The sequence below is a fragment of the Thermobia domestica genome, chromosome 13 (genome assembly GCF_964235325.1).
Source record: "Thermobia domestica chromosome 13, izTheDome1.hap1.1, whole genome shotgun sequence".
Lineage (NCBI taxonomy): Eukaryota > Metazoa > Arthropoda > Insecta > Zygentoma > Lepismatidae > Thermobia > Thermobia domestica.
The window spans coordinates 14,007,874-14,029,464 of NC_137466.1; the positions used below are offsets into that span (position 1 = coordinate 14,007,874).

Consider the following 21,591-nt stretch of genomic DNA (forward strand, 5'->3'; position numbering starts at 1 on the left):
CTGCCGAGAATTAGATGTGTATACTTTCTATTTGACGTAGTTTACACGGTGGGAACTATACGTCATGTCTTCATTTCGCAATACGAAAGATAAAAATGTGGATCAGAGAATCAGGACATTTTAGGCCTTTGTGTACTACATTGCTCAGACCTTGCGTCACACTCAATCGTATAAATATTTATTCGCTTCCAGTTGATTTTATTCCTGCCGCAGACGTTGTTTTGGTTCTTTTAGCATAGCTAATTCTTTACACTGGAGGGTTACGTCACCAAGAGCAGCAATTTGAGTTCCTTTCCTTTTTTCTCTCTCTTAAATTAAAGGAGAGAGAGAGAGAAAAGGAATTGTAGAGAGGAGGTGATGGCACCGTCATTCGTTGTGGAATCCGGCCGCTGAACCAAAAATAGCATCAACGGAGTTGGTACAAAGCACTTAGTGCCTGTGGACGCTCAGAGAGAAGTTAGTCGGAAGTGCTCCCGTGGACCGATTTCTCACGCTGTGAATTCGCCAAGGCCTCTTGCGTTCAGTTCGTTCGTTCAAGAATCTTCAAGTGATATGAGGTCAACGGTCTTTGCATTATTCGTTTATTAGTCGCCTGAACTGTGTTTAACATAAATTGAATTCGCTCTAATTAACGACTTTTACGGATATATCGAAGTACCAAATTTAAATACAGGTAAGAAATATAAATCAGGAAGCGCTAGTTTGTTTCCACGATTAGATTTTAACGTTTCCCAATCTTTTGTGCTTGTACAAACTCGCACCAGGGAAATCTTTTCCCATTTTTCCCACTTCTTAATTATTCGAACTACTTTCAAGTAAGCTTTCCAAATTGTTACCCCTTTGCAAGAGTAAGAAACTGGCTTCACTACATTTGCTCTACCTGCTTGGTTGCCCTGGAAAACTGCATTAGTCAAATGTTCAGAATCTGATTGGCTATCATCGGGCTGAATACACAGACAAGACATAATTTCCCAGCAATATATACATTTTCAAACTATGCAGTGTCAAATATTAACCTGGATGACAATAAACATGGGTAGAATTGAACATTTTCAACCAAATTCGTGCATAATTATCTGGTGGGTATACCGCACCGTACCGCCCTATCTCCTTAAATAAGAGTCCAAGACTGTAAGTTTGGCGAAAACTAAACGAAGGGTAAAATTTAAGAAACATACTGCATCTATAGTTGACATAATTCCACAAAATCGAAACAGAAACATTAACAACTTAACATAAAAATTAAAAAACAAAGGAAATAAGTATATTGTTGAAATAAAAGAAAAAACTCCTTACAGTGTAGCATCATACCCTTCTATTGTGTATTATATAGGCCCTAGAGCAAGTTTGATTCATGAGGAAAGGGGAATACATAGCTCATAAACGGACATGAGGCTTGCACAAACAGTGGTAACAGCCTACTAAGTAGCCCTGTTCTTAGTTTATAGTGTTTGATCCCAAAACTATTCAGAAGCAATTCAATTTTGAAAGAAATTGTCAGAACTTGAATTGTGCTACTTTTTATATCTAAGAATTTACAGAACATAAGTAAGAAAAGTATATCCCGTATAGGAAATATTCGTACTTTTGCTTCAGACGGAATGGATACAGACTATACATTAATATTCAAATGTGTTTAGGAATATGAATCAACCTAATTATAAGTGCCCCCTTGCTACAGAAAAATATTTGTATTTCTTTCAGAAAGGTTACTATTTATATATATATGGTGGCAAAATAAAGCAGCTTTCGTGACAACATTCTTCACGGGACAGAAACTCATTCTGTGTGTATAGTAAGACTTAAATTTATAATAAATAATTACTGAGTGAAACCTGTTATTCAATGCAGCAATTGATCTGGAAGATCTAGAAGAGAAAACAAAGCAGGATTCGCACATTCATTTATGCTGGTAACTGCACTATTTCTGATAGAAACTGGTCTTGGGGGTAAAACTATTTTTTCAACAGTTATTCTGAAATGTGTTTCCTTAAAAATCTTCGTTACCAATCACTTTTCTATCTCTAATGTTTGATTTTCAGTTAATCATTAGTCAGGTTCTTCTTTACTCGGGCAACTATCATAATAAAAAAGCATATTAGATAGTGCAAAGTACTTGCTTAAGATTAAGGCAGGTTTTAAGCTAGTCGTATGCTTTTATTAAAAAGTTTCTTTAAACAGTTATATCACTCTAATAATGCTTGAGAGCTCCCTCGTGGCTAAGCGGTTAATCTATGCGCCTTTGGTGTGGGAGACCAGGATTCGATTCCCGGTGGAAGCTCATGTGGTTCGGATCCTACGTTAAGCTGTAATTACACGTCTTATATAGCCTCGCTGCTGAAAAGGAAGCTAAATTGAAATGAAATCCCAATCTAATAATGGTTAGTGATTGTTGTAATCACATTATCAGATTGTGAAGTTCCCGCATTCCTACACATTTATTGCAGTACAAAAGCAAATGTCAGTTTGTGTCTGGTCGCTTCAGGCAATAACTACTGAATCAATAAAAAATTACGCTTGACCTGGTTCTCAACGATATTCCCAAAGTCTTTATAACATTAAAGTGATTAAAATTTATATTCTAAAGGGGAAGTGGGGTGTCATAATTTGTTCCAAAAATTGACCTCAGGACCCCATGAAGTTAAGGAAATGAAACTCGGTATATAAACTCTTCATTAAAAGTGAACAAAGCGTTTTTGAAAATTTTGCCTTTAAGGGAGAGGAGGGGGTATTTTCTGTAACTGCTCTCTTTACATTGAAATTGCCGTTTATCTTGCTGTCAATCACTCATAACGCATCATGCGTAACTATTCAACGAATTACCTAAGTAAAATGGCACATAGCGTGATTATGAACCTTAGGGCGTCATAATTTACACGAATAATATTGTATGCCATGAGTCCGTTAAGTTAGGAAGATGAAATTCGGTATGTAACGCTCCATATTTTTCGGGAAAGCTAAGATAGTGTCAGTCTATCCGTTTAAATCTAAAGTTCTCCTCAACCAGCATGGGCGTCAGGGTTGGGGTAGGAAGTGGATAACACGTAAAAATAATCAAAAACGATCGATATTATCATCCAATCCAAAGTTTTCGGGATTGCTGAGATGAATACAGACACTCCACTTCGGAAGAGGAGTATAGGGTGGGAAGGGAGTGATGTTACGTATTTTTTGTCACTACACCTTCACGACATTCTAAGGAAGAGGAAGTGATTTAAATACTTTTCGTAAACGTATTCTCCCCGTGTGAGGAACGGACACTCACATAGTTTACAGTAATCACAAGTTTCTTAATAATGGTGTCACTTCTCTGTCTTCTTATCTAAGATCTTAACAAACTGGATATCCATCAAGAGTGTTTTTCCATTACTTCTCTTACACTTTTGTTAATAATCCGCTAGTTCTATTTTTGTAGAAGAATGAACGATCAGGTCATATGTCATTCTACTACACTTGGTGAATAACCTTCTAAAAACTTAATTCGAGTAAAACATAAACCATTATGCAGTCGCTTTCAGATTTGTATTAAGAGCTTGACTTACATGTGGTGTTATTTACGTATTTAGTTACACGTAAGTCAAGTGACTAACAGTTTATATCGAAAAAGGCCAACCTCGATATTTTAGCAGGATTGTCCAAACACTTTTGGAGAAATCAAGTTAAGTGACTCAAATTCTCTCTCATATTGATTTCTTTTATTGTATTTGGACAACCTTACGAAAAAGTCGAGATTGACTTTTTTCAATATAAATCGTAATTAATTTCAGTTATGTATTACTAAATACGGATGTTAGCATCAGGCGTTAGTCAAGCTGTTAATATAACGCTTGAAATGAGTTTGCAAAGGGCCCAGAGAGTTCATATATTTAAACATTCATTATTATTAAACTAAGATTAGTTCACCCTTTAATTACATTTGAAATACATATTGGTTACATATGAATTACTGTTACTAACTTGTAAACTTCCGACAATAGCTTCACTTTATTAATGTCTCCCAGTAAGTTAGTATTGGGGATATTTTCTATATTAAATGATTTATTTCTCCAGAATTTCGCACTCTGGAACAAAACATTTACAGTAGTTTCCTTTCTGTGAATCTACTGATGCTTGCCAGAAAGTTATTGCCAGAAGTTTCCATTGATAACTGCAGTACCTTTTTGTGCAATTAGATGATATGACATTTCAATAAAACATTGGTTGATCAAGTGTTAATTAGTATATTTGAATTGAGCCTGTATGTGCGAATTATCGCACATAGGCACGTTAATCGTTCAATGTGAATTATGTTTATATTTATTTGATTATTTTCACGTTGTATTTTTGTCATAGAGTTGGGATGCCAACGTGGAGGACTCCTAAGCCAGCGTGCACCATTGCCGAGCTATCAGAACTTATAGTAAAACCTTCTGGAGGCTATTACGCACTTCCCTCTGACCCATGGAATGAGGTTTATCCAGGGATTTTGGTTGGAGACAGGTACTGTGAAAGACGAAATTATGATCTAGAATGTTCATCATGATTTTGAAGAAGGTGATATAAAGTTCTTACGGATACTTCGTTTTATTTAACTATTTTCGCTATATATTCACCTTTACCATAGAAAGAAGTCATCTTTAGCCATTAAATTGTGTTTTCAGGTAGAGATTCACCAAGTTTAATCCCCTTACGAACCCATTTTCTTGATTTTCGACTCGGGGGTGATTTAAGGGATGTCACAACTTATACATGTTTGTTTCTAGTTGTTCCCAAAACAGCATCTTGCCTGTATGAAATCAACTTCAAATATTGGGTATACAGGCTTACATAACAGGACAGGTTTAAGGTGTTGCGATGTTTTGTTTCACGATTATAGACGAAAAATGTGAAATTTACCGTGAGAAAATACAGCGCAGCACGTGTTACTCCGAACACGAGGAATCGTGGAGTTTGAGGTTTTTAACACTTCCGACGTCCCGCCAAATCATTATGTGTCCACTACTGTCACGTTTACCTTTTGCCTACTTTAGGCCCATCTTAAAATCAGAGCGTATCTGAGAATTATATTGAGAGCATGTCTGGGAATTATACCCTATATACCCATTGCTCTTTGATTAAATAGGCATTTTTATTGGGTATCGTGTATGCCTTTCTTTACACTGATATGGGCTGCTACTCCACAATTTCTCGAATTCGAAATAGCACGTGTTGATATTTAGTTTTTCCACGATTTTGAATAGCTCTAGCTGTGAAACTATGCACTTTCCTCAGAAACGTTTTGAACTTTTACTCTTATTTGGACCTGAAGAATCCCCTCTTATAATATGTCGGTATAGTTCAGTGACATAGTCGGTATAGTTCAGTCGATATAGACAATCTTCCTGGAACTACTGTTACGTGTGAAAGCAATGTCAAAGGTATCATAGATATAAGTAATAGTTTAACTGAACAAGGTATACAAATGAACGTTTTGTTATATGGACGAATATACTATTAACTCGTTCAAGCCAACGTTTGTAAATAATATGCACTTTGCATGTTATATTTATGTACTTAGTTTATACAATAAATTAGTTTTAGAGATGATTATAGCTATCTCATATCTAAAAGAAATGTTACTGATGCTGAATGCTTGAACATCAAACAGTTTTAATATATTGTTCTCGCATTAAAACGGTATCAGCAATAAATTTCAAAGCTTGAATTTAATAATTACCGTTCAAGTTTGAAGTAGATCAGAAACCCTTATGTCTAGATAAAGATTGTTTTTATTATTAACGGAAAAGATTAGGATAGTTCATATTAAACTTAATCAGCAAAAATCATTCACTCTGATTGTAGCACCTAAGACATAGGCCTACGTGTATTGTCATAATGTGGTTATTGTCATTTCCCTCTTTCAAATATGTAATAATATTTTTGGAAAGTAGTGAGTTCTATGTTAAACTTGCAGGTATTGACTATTATAATTAGTCAATACTAACTAATACACACACTCATGCTTCAACATTTCGTACACATTTCTCTGTTCAAGGAAAAGACACGACCATGTGTTGCAACAGCAATACTAGAAATAACTGCAGAATTAAGTAAGCACAAGCGTTGATGTCACCTATGTGTCAGCATAATTTAAGTTACGATATGTATTGACTAATTATAATTAGGACCGGATTAAGGGGGAGGGTCTTAGGGGGGCTATAGCTTCGGGTCTCCAGGCGGGCAGGCTGGTCTACTCTGGTCAAAATCTCAATTGGCTGTTTAAAAAGAATCATAAAGATACAATCATTATCATAAAATAAAATATGACCAAAAATATGAAACAAATTCCCTTAACTTTCCTATTGTACTTTCACAGAAATGTATTAGGTGAAACAGCATAGGCCACATATTCTTTCTAGCTCCGGGCCTCCAGATGGGTTAATCCAACCCTGATTATAATGAATCAATAAAGAAGTAGTGAAGGAATTTTTGATTTAAGTAAAAGCCATCGATCGACGGAGATGTATTGAGATATAGGAAGAAAGTGTAGAGTCATTTCATAATACAAAAGAGTAATATTATTGTCACAAGACAAGTACTTAATTTCCTGTCATTAAAGTTTGGATTTAGAAACAAGAAAGGAATCGGTTAAAACATTCATAATTTGGTTCACAAACTTATATGCAAAATCTGAGCCATAGTTATATGTATACTAAAGAGTATTTAATTATTTTAAACATTAAATGTGGAAAGAATAATTACTAAAACCAAATACTTGTAGGCCTATAATAAAATTTAATTTAAAATGCAGGTTGTTGTTAATCAAAGACAAAATCATCAAAGCATTTCTGAAGATTTTTTTTTTCCAATTTATATAACATTGGATATATAGTAAAACCTGTATTCAACAGACCCTTTATTAAACGAAAGTTTGTGTTAAACGAAAATATTTCACGGTCCCGTGAATATACTGGCGAAAATCGTGTTAAATTTCCTTAAACGGAAATTGTATTACGCGGACAACGGAAATGGAAATATGCCTCTTGACGGAAAATTTCAAGTTTCGGATGCAGCATTTAGAAAGTTTTTAGACATCTTATGAGAGATTATATACACAGTATTTTTAGCAAAACAGACAGTAATGTGCAAACCGAAGCAGACAAGACGGATATAATACTTTAATTGAGAATTATACGGAAACACTGAAAGGAGAAGAGGAGGTGGAGGAAGAGAAATAAGGCATTGACTTGGAAGGAGAGTGTAGGCTAAAGACTTATCAAGATTCTGTCAAAAGTTAAAAGGAACTCTAACACTTGCCTTAACGTCGAAATCACTCTGATGTGCTTAGTATGGTTTCCCAGGCTAACTTCTTTGTGCACAGTTGACCAGACAAGCAGTAGTGTATACAGAAAACCCTCCTTGACTATTGAGAAAATTAAGTTAACGTGTGTACAGTATTTTTTGTTCATTATTAGTTTTGCCTGTATTAATTCGTAGTGGAAACAATTACTGTAAATTGACTAGGGTACATACAGCATCTTCTTTTATCTTAGTATGTCAAGTATATGAATGCTTTTTTTTTTTTTTTTTTTTTTTGCATAAATCTATCTTCGTTAAACGGAAATCTATCTTTAACGGAAATTTTTATAGTTCCGTTCGATTTTGCTAAAGACAGATTTTACTGTAGTTCTAAGTAGTGATTCGAAGATCAGAGTCGAGTGACTTCCGAAAAATTTCTATTGGCATTTTCTTAGAAGATTATCTTCCAGTTAAGATAGTAACTTATTATAATGCAGTCTCTTTGTTACTTATTCTACTAAATCGACCATGGAAGTTTAAATTCAGCTAACAAATAAGTCCCCCCCCCCCCTTGAAGCCTTAATGAAGAGACAAGGAACTATGAAAATGGATAAAAGAGAGACAGACTCTGTATATACGTATATTCTTAGTTGTTGGTTGTGTAACAAACAAAGAGATGCTGTGTGATATGTGTCCAGTTGTGCGCGTGTGTTGGATGTTTGCTAAGATTTGTGGTTATAAATAACTCTGTCAGTTTTTCTGGCATTCATTCAGAAATACGCAAGTGACTCATGCTCCAACATTTCGTACACACTTCTCTGTTCAAGGAAAAGACACGACCATGTGTTGCAACAGCAATACTAGAAATAACTGCAGAATGAAGTAAGCACAAGCGTTGATGTCACCTATGTGTCAGCATAATTTAAGTTACGATATGTTCTGAGAAATTTATATCAGCAGAACGTAAATTTTCTGCACGACTCTGTAAGCATCATATTTTCACAGAAGTTTATATAAAAATTGATATCTGATAGAAAAATACACAAACCTAAATAATAGACGTCTTGATACAACTTCTATAATTACAAAATAGTGCGTGTGCACGTTTATTTTAAAGTTGAGCAAACTTCGCCACTTTTAAGTTTAAGAATTGTCAAAATACTAGTAATTCTCCTCTTCTTCACTTTAAGGTAGATTGGTGCTTTCCTTTTAAAATTTGAAAAGTAAAAAGATTGTAAAATTGTAGACCTAGAGAGGTAAAATGAAATAAAAGTAAAAGACAGATAAGAAATGAAAGAAAAAAAAGAAAGAAGAAAGAAAGAAAGTTGTTTGCTTTAAATTTTTGTAGCTTTTGTTCTACTAGCTTGAAATCCATAATTTTCAAGCCAGGTTTAATTTTGAAGTTTATTTTGTTCATTTATTTCACCTTCCCTCCTGCTAGTGTTTTATATAATTTCATATATAGGCACGGATCCAAGCGGGGACTACATAGGCGCTATAGCTCACCCCTTGAGGCTCAGATATTTACTGGATAATATACACTGGATAAAATGACCTTAGATACTGCTTTACACTGGATAAAGCCGCAAACTATGGTTTAGCCTCCCTTGATCGTATCCTGGATCTGACATATGTATAATTTTAAATATAAGTGCTATTTAATGACATTGAAGAACCTATCTTCGTACGTTTCCGAAACCTCAAATTGAAATGCTTAGTTTGTAACCAGTAGAGTTTCTAGGAATTTAGCTTTCTTAGGATTATATCTAAAGAGGTGGCCCCCTCTGCCGTAGTCGCTAACGCTCTCGCCTTTGGTGCCAACGGCCCTGGGTTCGATTCCCGGTGGGGAGACTCAGCCGAAAAAGTATAACAGCTTTTTCAGGCTAACCATCTTGAGTGATTCCTTTCCTGGATTTTCCTCATTCACACCACGCAAATGTCGAGATGGTACGTGACACAATGGTCCCAGCGCGTACCTTCCCTTTCTCTGGATAGTGTACTCGCCCAGGGACGTCATCGCCGACTCCGTGACGAGCTAAATGATCTTAAATGCCGACAGCCCAGAAATATAACTCCTAATTCCTCATTCATCTAACGGATTCTCGACTTCTTTGAAATTCGGTTACGACCAGTTTTCTTGTTTTATATAACGTAATTATTAGCTCTGTATTTCTTATTATTAGCCTATTATTATTATTATTATTATTATTATTATTATTATTAGTAGTAGTAGTAGTAGTAGTAGTAGTAGTAGGAGGAGGAGGAGGAGGAGGAGGAGGAGGAGGAGTAGAAGTAGTAGTAGGGTTATTTCGACAGTTTTCAAATTCTTTATACAATACTATTGAACAAAATAAATGTCCAAATACGATATACAAAGAAATATATACAGCCGTATATACATTGTAGACATCATTGAGCTAATCAAACTTATAATGTCGGAATAGAAGCGACATATATAGTTTCCGAGAAAGATAATTTTTTAAAGCCTAAAAATTAGTGCTGTACTTGAACCACGCCACTGGAGCATATTTTTATTAACCTCTTCGTTACGGGAAGAAGATAATACATAGCAAAGTTAATGAAATAAAACCACTGTTAATTCTTAAACTTCAATTTCTGTTGAAATAAAATATTATCCAAAGATTATATAGCCTATATTTAGAAGTAAATCCAGATAATACGAATTATTAATTAACCTTTGAATTAACTCGTAACCTCGCTAGACTATTATCTTCGTTGGTAATCTTGGCTAATCCTAGTTAATGATGTTCCTAAGACAATATTTTTTTTAAATTATTGTGAATTTCAAGAGTAGTATTAAATAATAAATTTTGTTGTTCTTTAAATATGCACTAGCATTAGAACCTAATTTTTCTTCAATGTTAAAATTTAAGTAACACATTATTGTTTCATTTTGTCACCAGGCACACAGCTCTCTGCACACATGAGTTGAGGTCGTTAGGCATTACTCATGTATTGAATGCTGCTCAGGGCAACCACAAGAACAGTGGTTATGGTGGATACGTGAACACCAACAATTCCTATTACAGCCGAGCAGGCATCATATTTAAAGGCATTCCAGGCGTCGACCTTCTTTCATTTGATCTCAGCAGGTATTTCCAGGAGGCGGCGGAATTCATCGATGATGCTCTCAAGGCCAAAGGTAATTAATATTAATATCTGTTTTAGGACTCCAGAAACAGACCCAAGTTTTATAGAATAACATAGGAAACACGTTACAGACTTTCTATTTCAAGTAAGCCCTCGGAAAATATGTGAAATATACTTCAGCTCCAGCCCCGCCGCTCTCTCACGGAGGAAACCTTCCCTTTGCTTTGGAGAAAGAAGTCCTCTGTTGCCAATTTGTCATTCAATAATTTGGTCTTGACGAGTGAAGATCGAAAGTTACTCAGAATGGCTAACAAGGCAGTGCACAGGGAAGCCAGTCAATCTGGCAACTCCGTCCATATCCAACTATTGAAGGATCTTGTCCCTCCTCTCTAGAGGGTGATACGGAAAAACATACATCGACAGCAGCGCCAGCAGGGTCACACTTGAAATAGAAAGTCTCCGTACCTGCAATGAAAACTGTCTAATTGGAAAGCAAAGCTGTATTTTTAGCAAAAATAATAATCAAACTTTTCATCGTCTAATGTACTAGACAATTTTATTAGGGTAAAGTTATTACTGCGTAGAATACGAAGACTGCTGGAAACGTTTTTGCGATCAATATGAAAATAAGACGTAAAATTCTCGAAATACTTCATTGTTTTTCAAACTATTCACTTTTAAGATTGATACACCTTTGCATATGCTCAAATCAATTTTGAAAGTATTTTCTTCCACTCACAAGGAAACATCTTATATTGATAGTAGGATTGTCGAATCAAACAATGTGCAATCGATAGAGGAGTGAAAAAAAAGTGAGAAATCCGAAGTTCTAAGGGCCGACACCCAAAAACCGAGGAGATTACAGAGGAAAGAAGATCTAGAATCAGGTGAAGATAGCAATGCAAAAGATACACTGACATACAAAGAACTTCAAAATGATTAAAGTAATCAAAATGACATTTATACAACAGTATAGTAAGCAACTATTGTACCCACAGACATGCTCAATAACATCATATGTAATTCAGTGTTGCCAACTGAGCACAAAGTGAAGATTTGTTAAAGGGCACGGAACACAAATTATAACATGTATAAAATCTAATTATGTGCAGAGCCATACTTATACCATACTTATGGAACCATATCCATAGTTATAAATCAGGTGAGTAAAATCAATGAGTAATTAATTCGACTTTTTTTTTTTTTTTTTTTTGCTAAAAGAATCAAGAGTTTGGTGTGCTGAGTAAGGACCAGCATTGTTGTGGTGAAGAATGATGCTATTATTTGGGTTTGTTTTATGCAATTGATTGATAACTTCTGGCAAACGTATTATTGTATTATGTATAACTCAGCATTTACAGCCCTTCGATCTTCAAGAACTATGGTGCCATGTTCGATATGACCGAAGAAGCAAGCACACTAAGCACTCCTCGAACGAACGATCTCGTTGGTTTCAGCTCACTTTAAAACACCAAACAGTGGATTGCTGTTTAATTTTGCGTGTACGAATAAATACACGTTTCTTTCCCTGCAACCATATAGACACCAAATTTGAATTCTTTCTTTTTTGCGGTGGCTCAGTGGTAGAGCGTTCACCTGTGGTGCTTGGGGTCCCGGGTTCAAACCCTGCTCCCGCCAAGTGAACTTTGTGGTGGACAAACACCGTGTGCGTGGGTTTTCTCAGGGTTCTCCCGTTTCTTCCTACTTTCTTTATTCCACCATTTCATTCATTACTCATCATCACCGTCTCCTTTAGCCTAACCGGCATAAGCGTGGGACGTAAAACTCAAACATTTCATTTCATTTTTCTTTCTTTTTGTTTTAACATTTATCGACACAAATTGGCACGAGCCTGTTTCTCAGCTTGGGTCAAGTTGTGTGGGATCCAACGGTTTCAAAGTTTCCGTACATTTAGGTAACTATGCAAAATCGTATGTATTGGTTTGATGTCAATCTTCAAGGATTCCTAAATCTCACGCAAATGTCAATGTCTTTTAATCACTTCCCACAGGCCATCAGCATTACCGGATGGACGACCTTCACGACTTCATTACTGAAAAATGTGCAAGTACACTGGAATTCGGGAAACCAACTGTGAGCAACCCTATTAGATGATGCTTTATCCCTAAAAGGCCAATAAAAGTCGCTCAATACATTCTTTTGCATCATAAAAATTTCATTGCCCAAAATGTTCACAAGAAATTTTCATTTTTCATTCAAAAAACTTCTTGAAACTGATGTAAAAAATAAATGAATAGCCTTACATAAACAATCAAATATAAATTGAACATAGAATCGTCCATTTTTGCGATTTACAATAGTAGAACACTAGTGCGAGTATTAGTAGCAGTTTGTAGAAAAAATGCAGAAACTTTTCAAGCAGCTCTCATATCATCACTTTTTTTCTCTTTTGCATTAATCGGTATCGTCTTGTATTCCCTGTATGTTTCATGTGAATTTATTTTTGGAAACTTTAAAACGCGTAAATCACTTATCTCTTGTTATCATGAAATTTTGCAAAAATAAGGTGTTATTAGAATTCATAGCAAATATAATCTACTAAGTATTGCACTATACCATGTGCATGTGAGCTACCTTGGCAAAGATATTGGATTCATAAAAATTAACGTTACTTAACTAAATAATTTGTAGTAATGCGTATATTTCAATTATTGCCTCAAATATTAGTCAACTCATTAGCTTCTTCAGTTGAAAAAAAAATGTTGCCAGTTTCGGACAAATTCAATACGGTACCTTTCAGTAAAATTTCAAAACTAGAGACAATTTTTGAAGTGTGTTTTTTTTTTCTACACCACAAAAGACATCATTTGAAAACTTGCTTCCGACTATTATGATAATGATAACAGTGAAGAAAGTAGAAAATGTTATACTTACTAAACAATGTTGTGAAAAAGCTAATTTTCATCATTAAAACATTGATTTTTCTGTACCTTTTTGTTATTGTATTAAGACTTCGAAAACATCGAAACTTATTAAATGTGTTGTACTGGTCTATAAAAGATACACTTGTATTCTTGTTGTAGTAACGGTAATCATAATTAATTTTCAAAGAAACCCTAACTTTATTTCACGGGTGTTGAATTGAAATTATCCATTACAACAACTGAAGGTGTAATATCACTTGTTCCAAAATATGCAAACTAACAAATATTTCATTGTCTTGAAAATTAAATATCATTGTATTTAATTAATTAAATTCTGAGTTAGTGAATTCTTATTTAAATTTATATAGTACTTGTGAACTTCAATTGTGAATCTGACGTGAGCAGCAAAATAGCTAATTTTGTTCTAACAGGGATCTCTTCGCAGTTGCCTTCTTGCTTGCACGTACACAAACGTGTGACTCACTTAAACTCTATACGAGTTCAGATTACTTGTAAAACATTTCTGGCAGAACTTTGTCTTTTCTCTGTCTCACCTGCATTCAGACGAGCTGGCACTTGTTTTCACACCTACGCCAAAGAGCTAATTTCGTCCCTCACTTTCCCTACAAGCTTTAAGTTATTTTAGATAATTTCAGGGCCGTCATTAAAGAGGGCACGAGGGACAGTTGCCTATTATCTGAGTTTTAAAAACGTATTTTTTTAAATAAGTTTCATACTAATATAAAAACATAGAAATTTTGTGTCGGTAGACAATCAGGCTCCCCCTACACCTGCCAAAGTCTGAAATGACCCTACTGAATAATATAGTAATGTAGTGTCATACTACCAAATGCAAGTTTTCTATACTGAACACCTACATTGCCTCATGTACACCTATGTCCAAAATGGTTGTCGCATATCTATAACTGTCTTCTTGTTAGAATATAATTTGATAATGATTTTGCAGGGCACTTGTAACAGTGATATTATGTGTATAATCGGGAAATGTATATTTGTGGTAAATTTCATAGGAAAACAATTAAAATACGAAAACTAGAATGAGTAAAAGAAAATGTTGTTAATTGGACAAGAAAGTTTTATTTTCGTTTTATTGTTCTTATTTTCTGCTCTTTTCACATGAAATTTGCCACATACATGTCTTTGCCCATTATACACATACTAACATTATAAGAAATACCGGGAAAATTCGTTATCACATTATATTCCTACATCAATATATTTATAGATATCCTACAATAATTTTGGACATGAGTGTACATTATTTAAAGTATGATTCTGTCATATCTGCCTCATTAGACTCCCAAACTATGCTATGCGTGTCAGAAGTCTTATACAACGAATTTTTCCGTCCGTCCGTCTGTCGACAGATATCAGAGGAAAAATCGTAAGAGATATCCATACGCGATTTTCTCAGTCGATTCAGAATCCCAAGGATCTCCTACATTAAGTCTCTATATCAAACCGGAAGTAGTTCAAAGTAGTCATTTCAGGGTTTAACGAGAAGTGGTTTATCGCTAACGATTCAGCAACCTAGAAAACCTAGAACTACCCAGGACCATCAAGCCCATCGAAACCGAAAGTGGTTCAAATTTAATACAACTTCCGATTCCAATACGGATTTCAACAGAGCAGAAATAGTAAATGATATCGAGATACATTTTTGTAATCGATTCAGCGTACCAAGAACAGGTTCCATCTTCTCTATTCAAATCGGAAGTGGTTCAAATTATACTTTTTGGTTTCAAACTTAATGGCCATAGAAAGAAAACGGAAACAGATAGTGAGAACGATTTCTTTGGTAAACGATTCAGGTTCTCAAAGCAACGTACCATGACAATCCCGAATACTCTGCCAAAAGAGAAAGTAGTTAAAATTTACTACTGCTTCCGGTTTCGTTACTGATTTCCATTGAACAAAAATGGTAAGAGATATCAAGATGCAGTTTTTTGCAATTGATTGAGTTTCGCAAGAGAAGATACTACTTGTTCCCTTAATCCTCTATTGAATTAGAAGGTGGTTAAAATTAACCAATTTCAGTGTTAACATCTATCGCCATAGGACGAAAATGGTCATGTATAGCAACAAGCGGTTTTCTGCAGTTGATTCAGAGTGTCAAGAAAACATATCACAACCCGCAACACACTATCATAACTGGAAGTTGTTGCAATTTTCTAGTACTTCCGGTTTCAATACTGGCACTGATTTGTAAATTCAAAAACGATAAGAGATATCGAGTTTCTTGCAAATGTTTCAGCTTCCCAAGAGTAGGTTCTATCTGCTCCTTTAAATCTATACTGAACCCGGAAGTGATTCAAATGAATCATTTCCGGTTTCAATATTTATCGCTATAAAAGAAAAATGGTAATAAACAGTTACAAGCTGCTTTTTGCAATCGACTCAAGATTTCAAGAGAACGTACTATCATAATCCGCAACACTATCAACATCGCAAGTGGATTTAAATTGTTACTACTTCTAGTTTCAATAAGATTTCCGTAGAGCAAAAATGATAAATATCGAGATGTAGTTTTCTTTGCAATATATTCAGCTTCGCAAAAGTAGGTTCTATCTCTACCTTAACCCTATATTGAATTCGGAAATGATTAAAATTAACAACTTCTCGTTTTAACATTTATCCCCATAGAACCAAAACAACAATTGCTTTTTGATGTGAGTCCTGCGTCTAACGTATATATTATATCTTTGATGTTATTACTCTATTGTAACCAAGGGAGATACGGTGATTCAGTAACAGCACTTAACTCTAGTGTGTGGGGTTTTTGGTTCGATCCCCGACCAAGTATATGTGATGGGCCACATACTGTCCGTGGATTTTCTCCAGGTACTCCAGTTTCCTCCCAAATTCTCATTCCACTAATTCTTCCATAATCGTTCACTTCCTTTAATCATTGTTTCCCTTGGCCTAAAAGTGCATAATCGTCGGATTAAACTGAAATATTTCATTTTATTTTTTTCTAATGTAACCAGGAGTTTATAATTCTACTATTTGAAGTTTGAGTATTGAATTCGCATAGTTTAGAAGTCTTAAGCTTTATCCTGTGAAACGATACGCACTTGTTATGAAAGCACATATACTAAAATAATCTCATTTAAAACTCATGTTCAGTAAATTGCTTTCTCTCATGCAATCTTTAATCCTAACTTGAGCCAAGGACAATAGCGTATTCGTAAAAATATGTTGAATGTAAAGCACCATATTACTTATATCACATTGCATCGTTTCAAAATATGAACTAAACGCCTAAATAAAATGAAAGAATTCTTACTTATTTAAACTCGTATGAAGATTCGTGTCAGATAGAGTAAATATAAATGACCCTATGTTATTTTAAACGCGCTATTACTTTTTCAATATGTAAGTATAAAATCACTTATAACTCTCAAATTCATAAATGTTCATGTAATGTAGGAAAAACAACACATGTGTGTGTGTGTGTGTGTGTCTGTGTGTTGTTTTTCCTACATTACATATTGGAAAAGTAATAGCGCGTTTAAAATAACATAGGGTTATTTACTCTATCTGACACGAATCAGATAGAGTCGTGTCAGATAGAATCTATCTGATACTACACAAAATATATATAATTTGGCGATAAGCGATATATTGAAATTCTTTACGCAGATTATTGAATCCCTCAGAGTACCACTGTTCATAACTGAGATTCTCCTCTTCACTTATTACAACATGAACTTTTTTTTAAAAAAAAAAAAATCTTAATTATGCCTTTCAGTGATCAATACGAACATTGAAATATTATGGTATTATGCTACTTTGATAAACTTGATTGTCTTTTATAAATGTTCTATATGATTGACAATGTCATTTTTGTTTAGGTAAAGTCTTAGTCCACTGCCAACAAGGGATCAGTCGGTCGGCGACGCTTGTGCTAGCCTTCCTGATGCTCAAACGTGGAATGACTGTACAAGAGGCAACCAAAGTTGTCAGGTAAGAATAATAGGATAAACTATAATCTAGTACACGAACGATATTTCCAGTAACCAACTTACTTACATTGTTTACTGCCACGTTGTTTAATTTGTTTACTATAAACGTTACAATTTGTTACCAGTGAAACCTCAAGATTTACATGTTTGGGTTCAGGATATTGCTTAAAAGCCGAAATCTCTCTCTTTTTTTGTTTTTTTTTTAAGTTAGTTTCCTTTCACCATGTCACACTACGGTAGACTTCCATAGTATGGGAATTCAATACTTAAACTTCAAGGAAAACGTCTGTAAATACTGTTTACAATAGATTAATAGGATCCAAGATAGAACCTGTTCTCGGATGCTGAATCCATATCAAAAATCCATTACTTTTATAGCTAACTGTTTTTGTTCTATGGTGATAACGGTTGCAACCAGAGATGGTTAATTTGAACCAATTTTGGATTGAATAGACGGTTAAGGGAAGAGATACAGCCTACTTTTGGGAAGCTGAATTGATTACAAAAATTGCATGTCGATATACGAGGTGTGTTAGAAAAGTAATGAGACTGATTTTGTACTAAAGTTTTTATGTTTTTCAAACAACAATGTTATCCCCTTCAAAGTAGTTCCCTTGGGCAGATATACACCGGCAGAGTCGTTATTCCCACTCTTGGTAGCAGCGCTGCACGTTTTCAACTGATATGGCTTTTAACTGGTTGGTCACAGTCTTTTGAATGTCCAAAATGACGTCCTTTTAAGACATGTTTCAATTTCGGGAAAAGGAAAAAGACACAAGGACTCAAATCAGGTGAATAGGGGGGTTGAGGAACAACAGTAATGCGTTTTGAGGTCAAATATTCACTGATGGAAATGGCCGTGTGACACGGGGCATTGTCATAATGAAGCATCCACTTCTCTGCAATGTCTGGTCTCATACGAATCACTCTTTTCCTGAGCCTTTAAAGGACACGTTTATAAAACACTTGGTTGACAGTTTGTCCTGGTGGAACAAATTCTTTGTGTACGATACCCTTACTGTCAAAAAAAAAAAAAAAAAAAATTAGCATCGTCTTCATCTTTGATTTGCTCATTCCACATTTCTTCGGCCGAGGAGATAACGAAATGTGCCACTCTTCGCTTTGCCGTTTTGTTTCAGGATCGTACTCAAATATCCAGTATTCATCACCTGTGATCACACAATTGAAGAATTCTTGGTCATTGGCAATCCTCTCAAGAAGATCAACGCACATGTTTCTTCGATTGTCCTTCTGTTCAGTTGTGAGGTTTTTCGGCAACATTTCAACACAAATCCTTCGCATGTTCAAATCGTCTGTCAAAATTCGATGTATGGTGAAAGTGTTTAAATTTAACTGTTCACTCATCATCCTTATTATCAAACGACCGTCTGATCTCACAAGAGCCCTCACACGATCAACGTTTTCGCCAGTTTTTGAAGTTGAAGGTCTCCCTAAGCGAGGTTCATCTTCAACGTGTTCTCGGCCTTCCAAAAACGATTTGTGCCAGCACAAAACTTGTGTTCTTGATAAGCAATGTTCCTCATCGGCCTGTTTCAACTTTTCAAAAGTCACACTCGCGGATTCACCAAGTTTAACACAAAACTTTATTGCACAACGTTGCTCTAAATTCCGATGCTACATTTCTGTAACAGACAATAAAAACACAACTTCACTGATGGCGCTGTCAAGAATAATGTGTTAGCTCTACGGATTAGAGACCTGCACGGGCCGAATTTTTCGGCCTGTCGCAATCCAGCCCAAATGTACCTAGCCCCGAAACAGCTCGGGCCCGAAAAGTTTGGGAGATTTTCGGCCCGAGTCCGGCCCAGCCCTATAAGTTTTTTAAACTTCTTGACCCAAGCGACCCGGACCGGATAAATTTTAAAAGTTTTTGGCCCGACCCCGGCCCGAAAATTACCACTGACCGGGTAATTTTTACAAATTTTAGCTCGAGCCCCAATCCTTCTCAAAATATAGTATTAAACTTGACCTAATCCTCAGAAACATTTTCTAAACTTTGGTTCACAACCTGACGCTTGCCTTCCGAATGGTACCATTCCCTCCTAGAACTTCGCCTGTCATCGAGAGAACAAAATCTCCATTTCCTGTAATAACAATCTAACTTAATTGATTTTTAGCATAAAGTGAAGTTGGCAATATTGTTTAGAGACAGGAAAAACTTTCCCAGCCCTTATTTTCATATTTTGTGTTCAGTGAAGGTCAAGGTCAGAGCTCAATTTAACGCGCAATGCCTGCAATCCTCTATAGTGAAAGTGGAGCCGCTAAGGAACACAAACTGTAAATAACTATTGCATTCTTAGTAACATTTTTCACGGGCACAGTTCTTCAACATTAGGCTTTATTCCAATTATCGTTTAACGAAAGTCAATTATTATTATTAAAGAATTGCAATTAATTGGCCCCAGCCCGACCCGACCTGAAGATAAATCAGTGTCGGCCCGCCCAAGCCCGGCCCATGCAGGTCTCTAGTACGGAGTTGTAACTCGGACTGAGGAGGGAAGCCTTATTTGCACACCCGAAATCGAAAAGAACCGATCTTCGTCGACACTGAAATTTGCGATGTTGGCAAGTGTACTGTTAATACCATCGCAACCACAGCTAAGCCCACAGTGAGTGATCTTTTTACTTAATGAGAGAAGCATTTTCCAATATACAAAACGAAATAATTAATTTCCCCGAAATAACCGAGAAGATGCTTGGGCCATGGCAGTTAAAATACTATATTTCAAAAGGTGCTTGGTAAGTGATTTCAATCATTTTAATTGGAAAAAGGATCTACAAATTTTGATGTGAATTGTAGTAAACACACTCATAGCATGCAATTTATGTCTTGAGGTTGAGAAGTTTCTTTAATGCACTTTAGCATTATCCCATATGTTAATTTATTGAAGACATTATGAGACAAGCGCTATTATTATTACATAATTATATTATTATTATTATTAAAAAGCACTTTTACACCAATTTAAAATTACAAGAGTAAAATGTACTAAAGGGGTTATACAGTGTTGGACAAAAAAGGGGACACCCGGTCTTATTCTCCCCGGGATTATTAGAATTTTGTGTGAAGTATTGAGTCATTGACATTTATTTGTAGTACTAGCTCTTCTTCAACTAAATGTCATTGTTTTCCTTCTTAGATTTCCTTGTTCTTGGTGGGCATGGATCAAAAATTGCGGTTGTCCCTTTTTTGTCCAAGACTGTACTATTTAGAAAATTACCAAGCCTATACTTCATAAATCCGTCTTAAGTGAGACAGAATACCCTGTTCGTATAAACGTTATATATATATATATATATATATATATATATATATATATATATATATATATATATATATATATATATATATATATATATATATATATATAACTAGGATGTAGATAACTGATCCACCATACCCGGAACATTGAAAATTTTATTATAAGTGCCAAAAATTGAACAAAATACCAATCCTAAGTTAACATCGGGGCAAAGGTTCCGCAGATGTGAATCAGGAAAATACTGACTTAGGTTACGTACGTAAAGTTAGGTTATTTTCTTTCGAAGTAGTAGACGCTTATACTTAAGAAAAACAAATTCCGTCTGCTCCTGTACCGTTTTACACTCATTCAGTTTGCTCTTGCCAGTCAATAGGTTAGCCCAGAATTGGACAATAAAAGATATGATATTAAACAATCAAGTGATTTTTTAGTAAAGGCCACTATTTTTCACGGATGTACTTGTAGGCATGTAAAAAAACATTTAACTACGGCATTCTTTTTTTTTTTTTTTTTTTTTTAACTTTTGACTAGTTTCGGCTCACGACTGCGATACCTTTACCAATGTCGGTGTTGGATAAGTCATCTACACCCTTGCCATAATAAGCGATTATAGAGGAAGGTTACCAAAGAGCACGCACTTAATATTCATCTTCAAAAAGCTCCGAAAGTAATGAAGCATAAATTATATAAATTGTACATAATTTTATTTGAAGTTTCGGCTACATCGTAAGAAATCGAAAACTTTAAACTAGATGTAGAAATGGTGATATACGTTAAAAAGTTAAAAAACCGAAATGCGTACTCTTAAGGACCAGTGCCCCAAAGAGTGCGTTTTGCTGTCCCTAAGAGGGCGCATTCAACACCTATCATACTTGAATCCCAAACCTCTTCGTAAGACGAACACTGCTCATGTCACCATCGTTCACAATTAATGCACTGAATCCAGTCTTCGTCAATTGGTTCTTCATTCAATTTGTGACACATTGCGCATGAAGTTTTGGTTGATCTCAGCTGCAGTTTTCTTTCTTGAAGTAGATAGTTCATCGGGATGATCAAAGAATTTTCTCT

At 35.3% G+C, this 21,591-nt stretch overlaps 1 protein-coding gene across 1 annotated transcript in view; it reads left to right on the top strand.

Annotated features, from left to right (window-relative positions):
* The first annotated feature begins 261 nt into the window (after positions 1 to 261).
* LOC145668020 (dual specificity protein phosphatase 3-like) overlaps positions 262 to 21,591 on the top strand; it is a 33,266-nt gene continuing 11,936 nt past the window's right edge. Inside the window, exons 1-4 of the mRNA XM_081735485.1 lie at positions 262 to 673; positions 4,333 to 4,479; positions 10,182 to 10,420; positions 17,129 to 17,240. Of these exons, the coding sequence (XP_081591611.1) occupies positions 4,340 to 4,479; positions 10,182 to 10,420; positions 17,129 to 17,240 (491 nt within the window). The 5' untranslated portion in view covers positions 262 to 673; positions 4,333 to 4,339. The remainder of the gene's footprint in view (positions 674 to 4,332; positions 4,480 to 10,181; positions 10,421 to 17,128; positions 17,241 to 21,591) is intronic.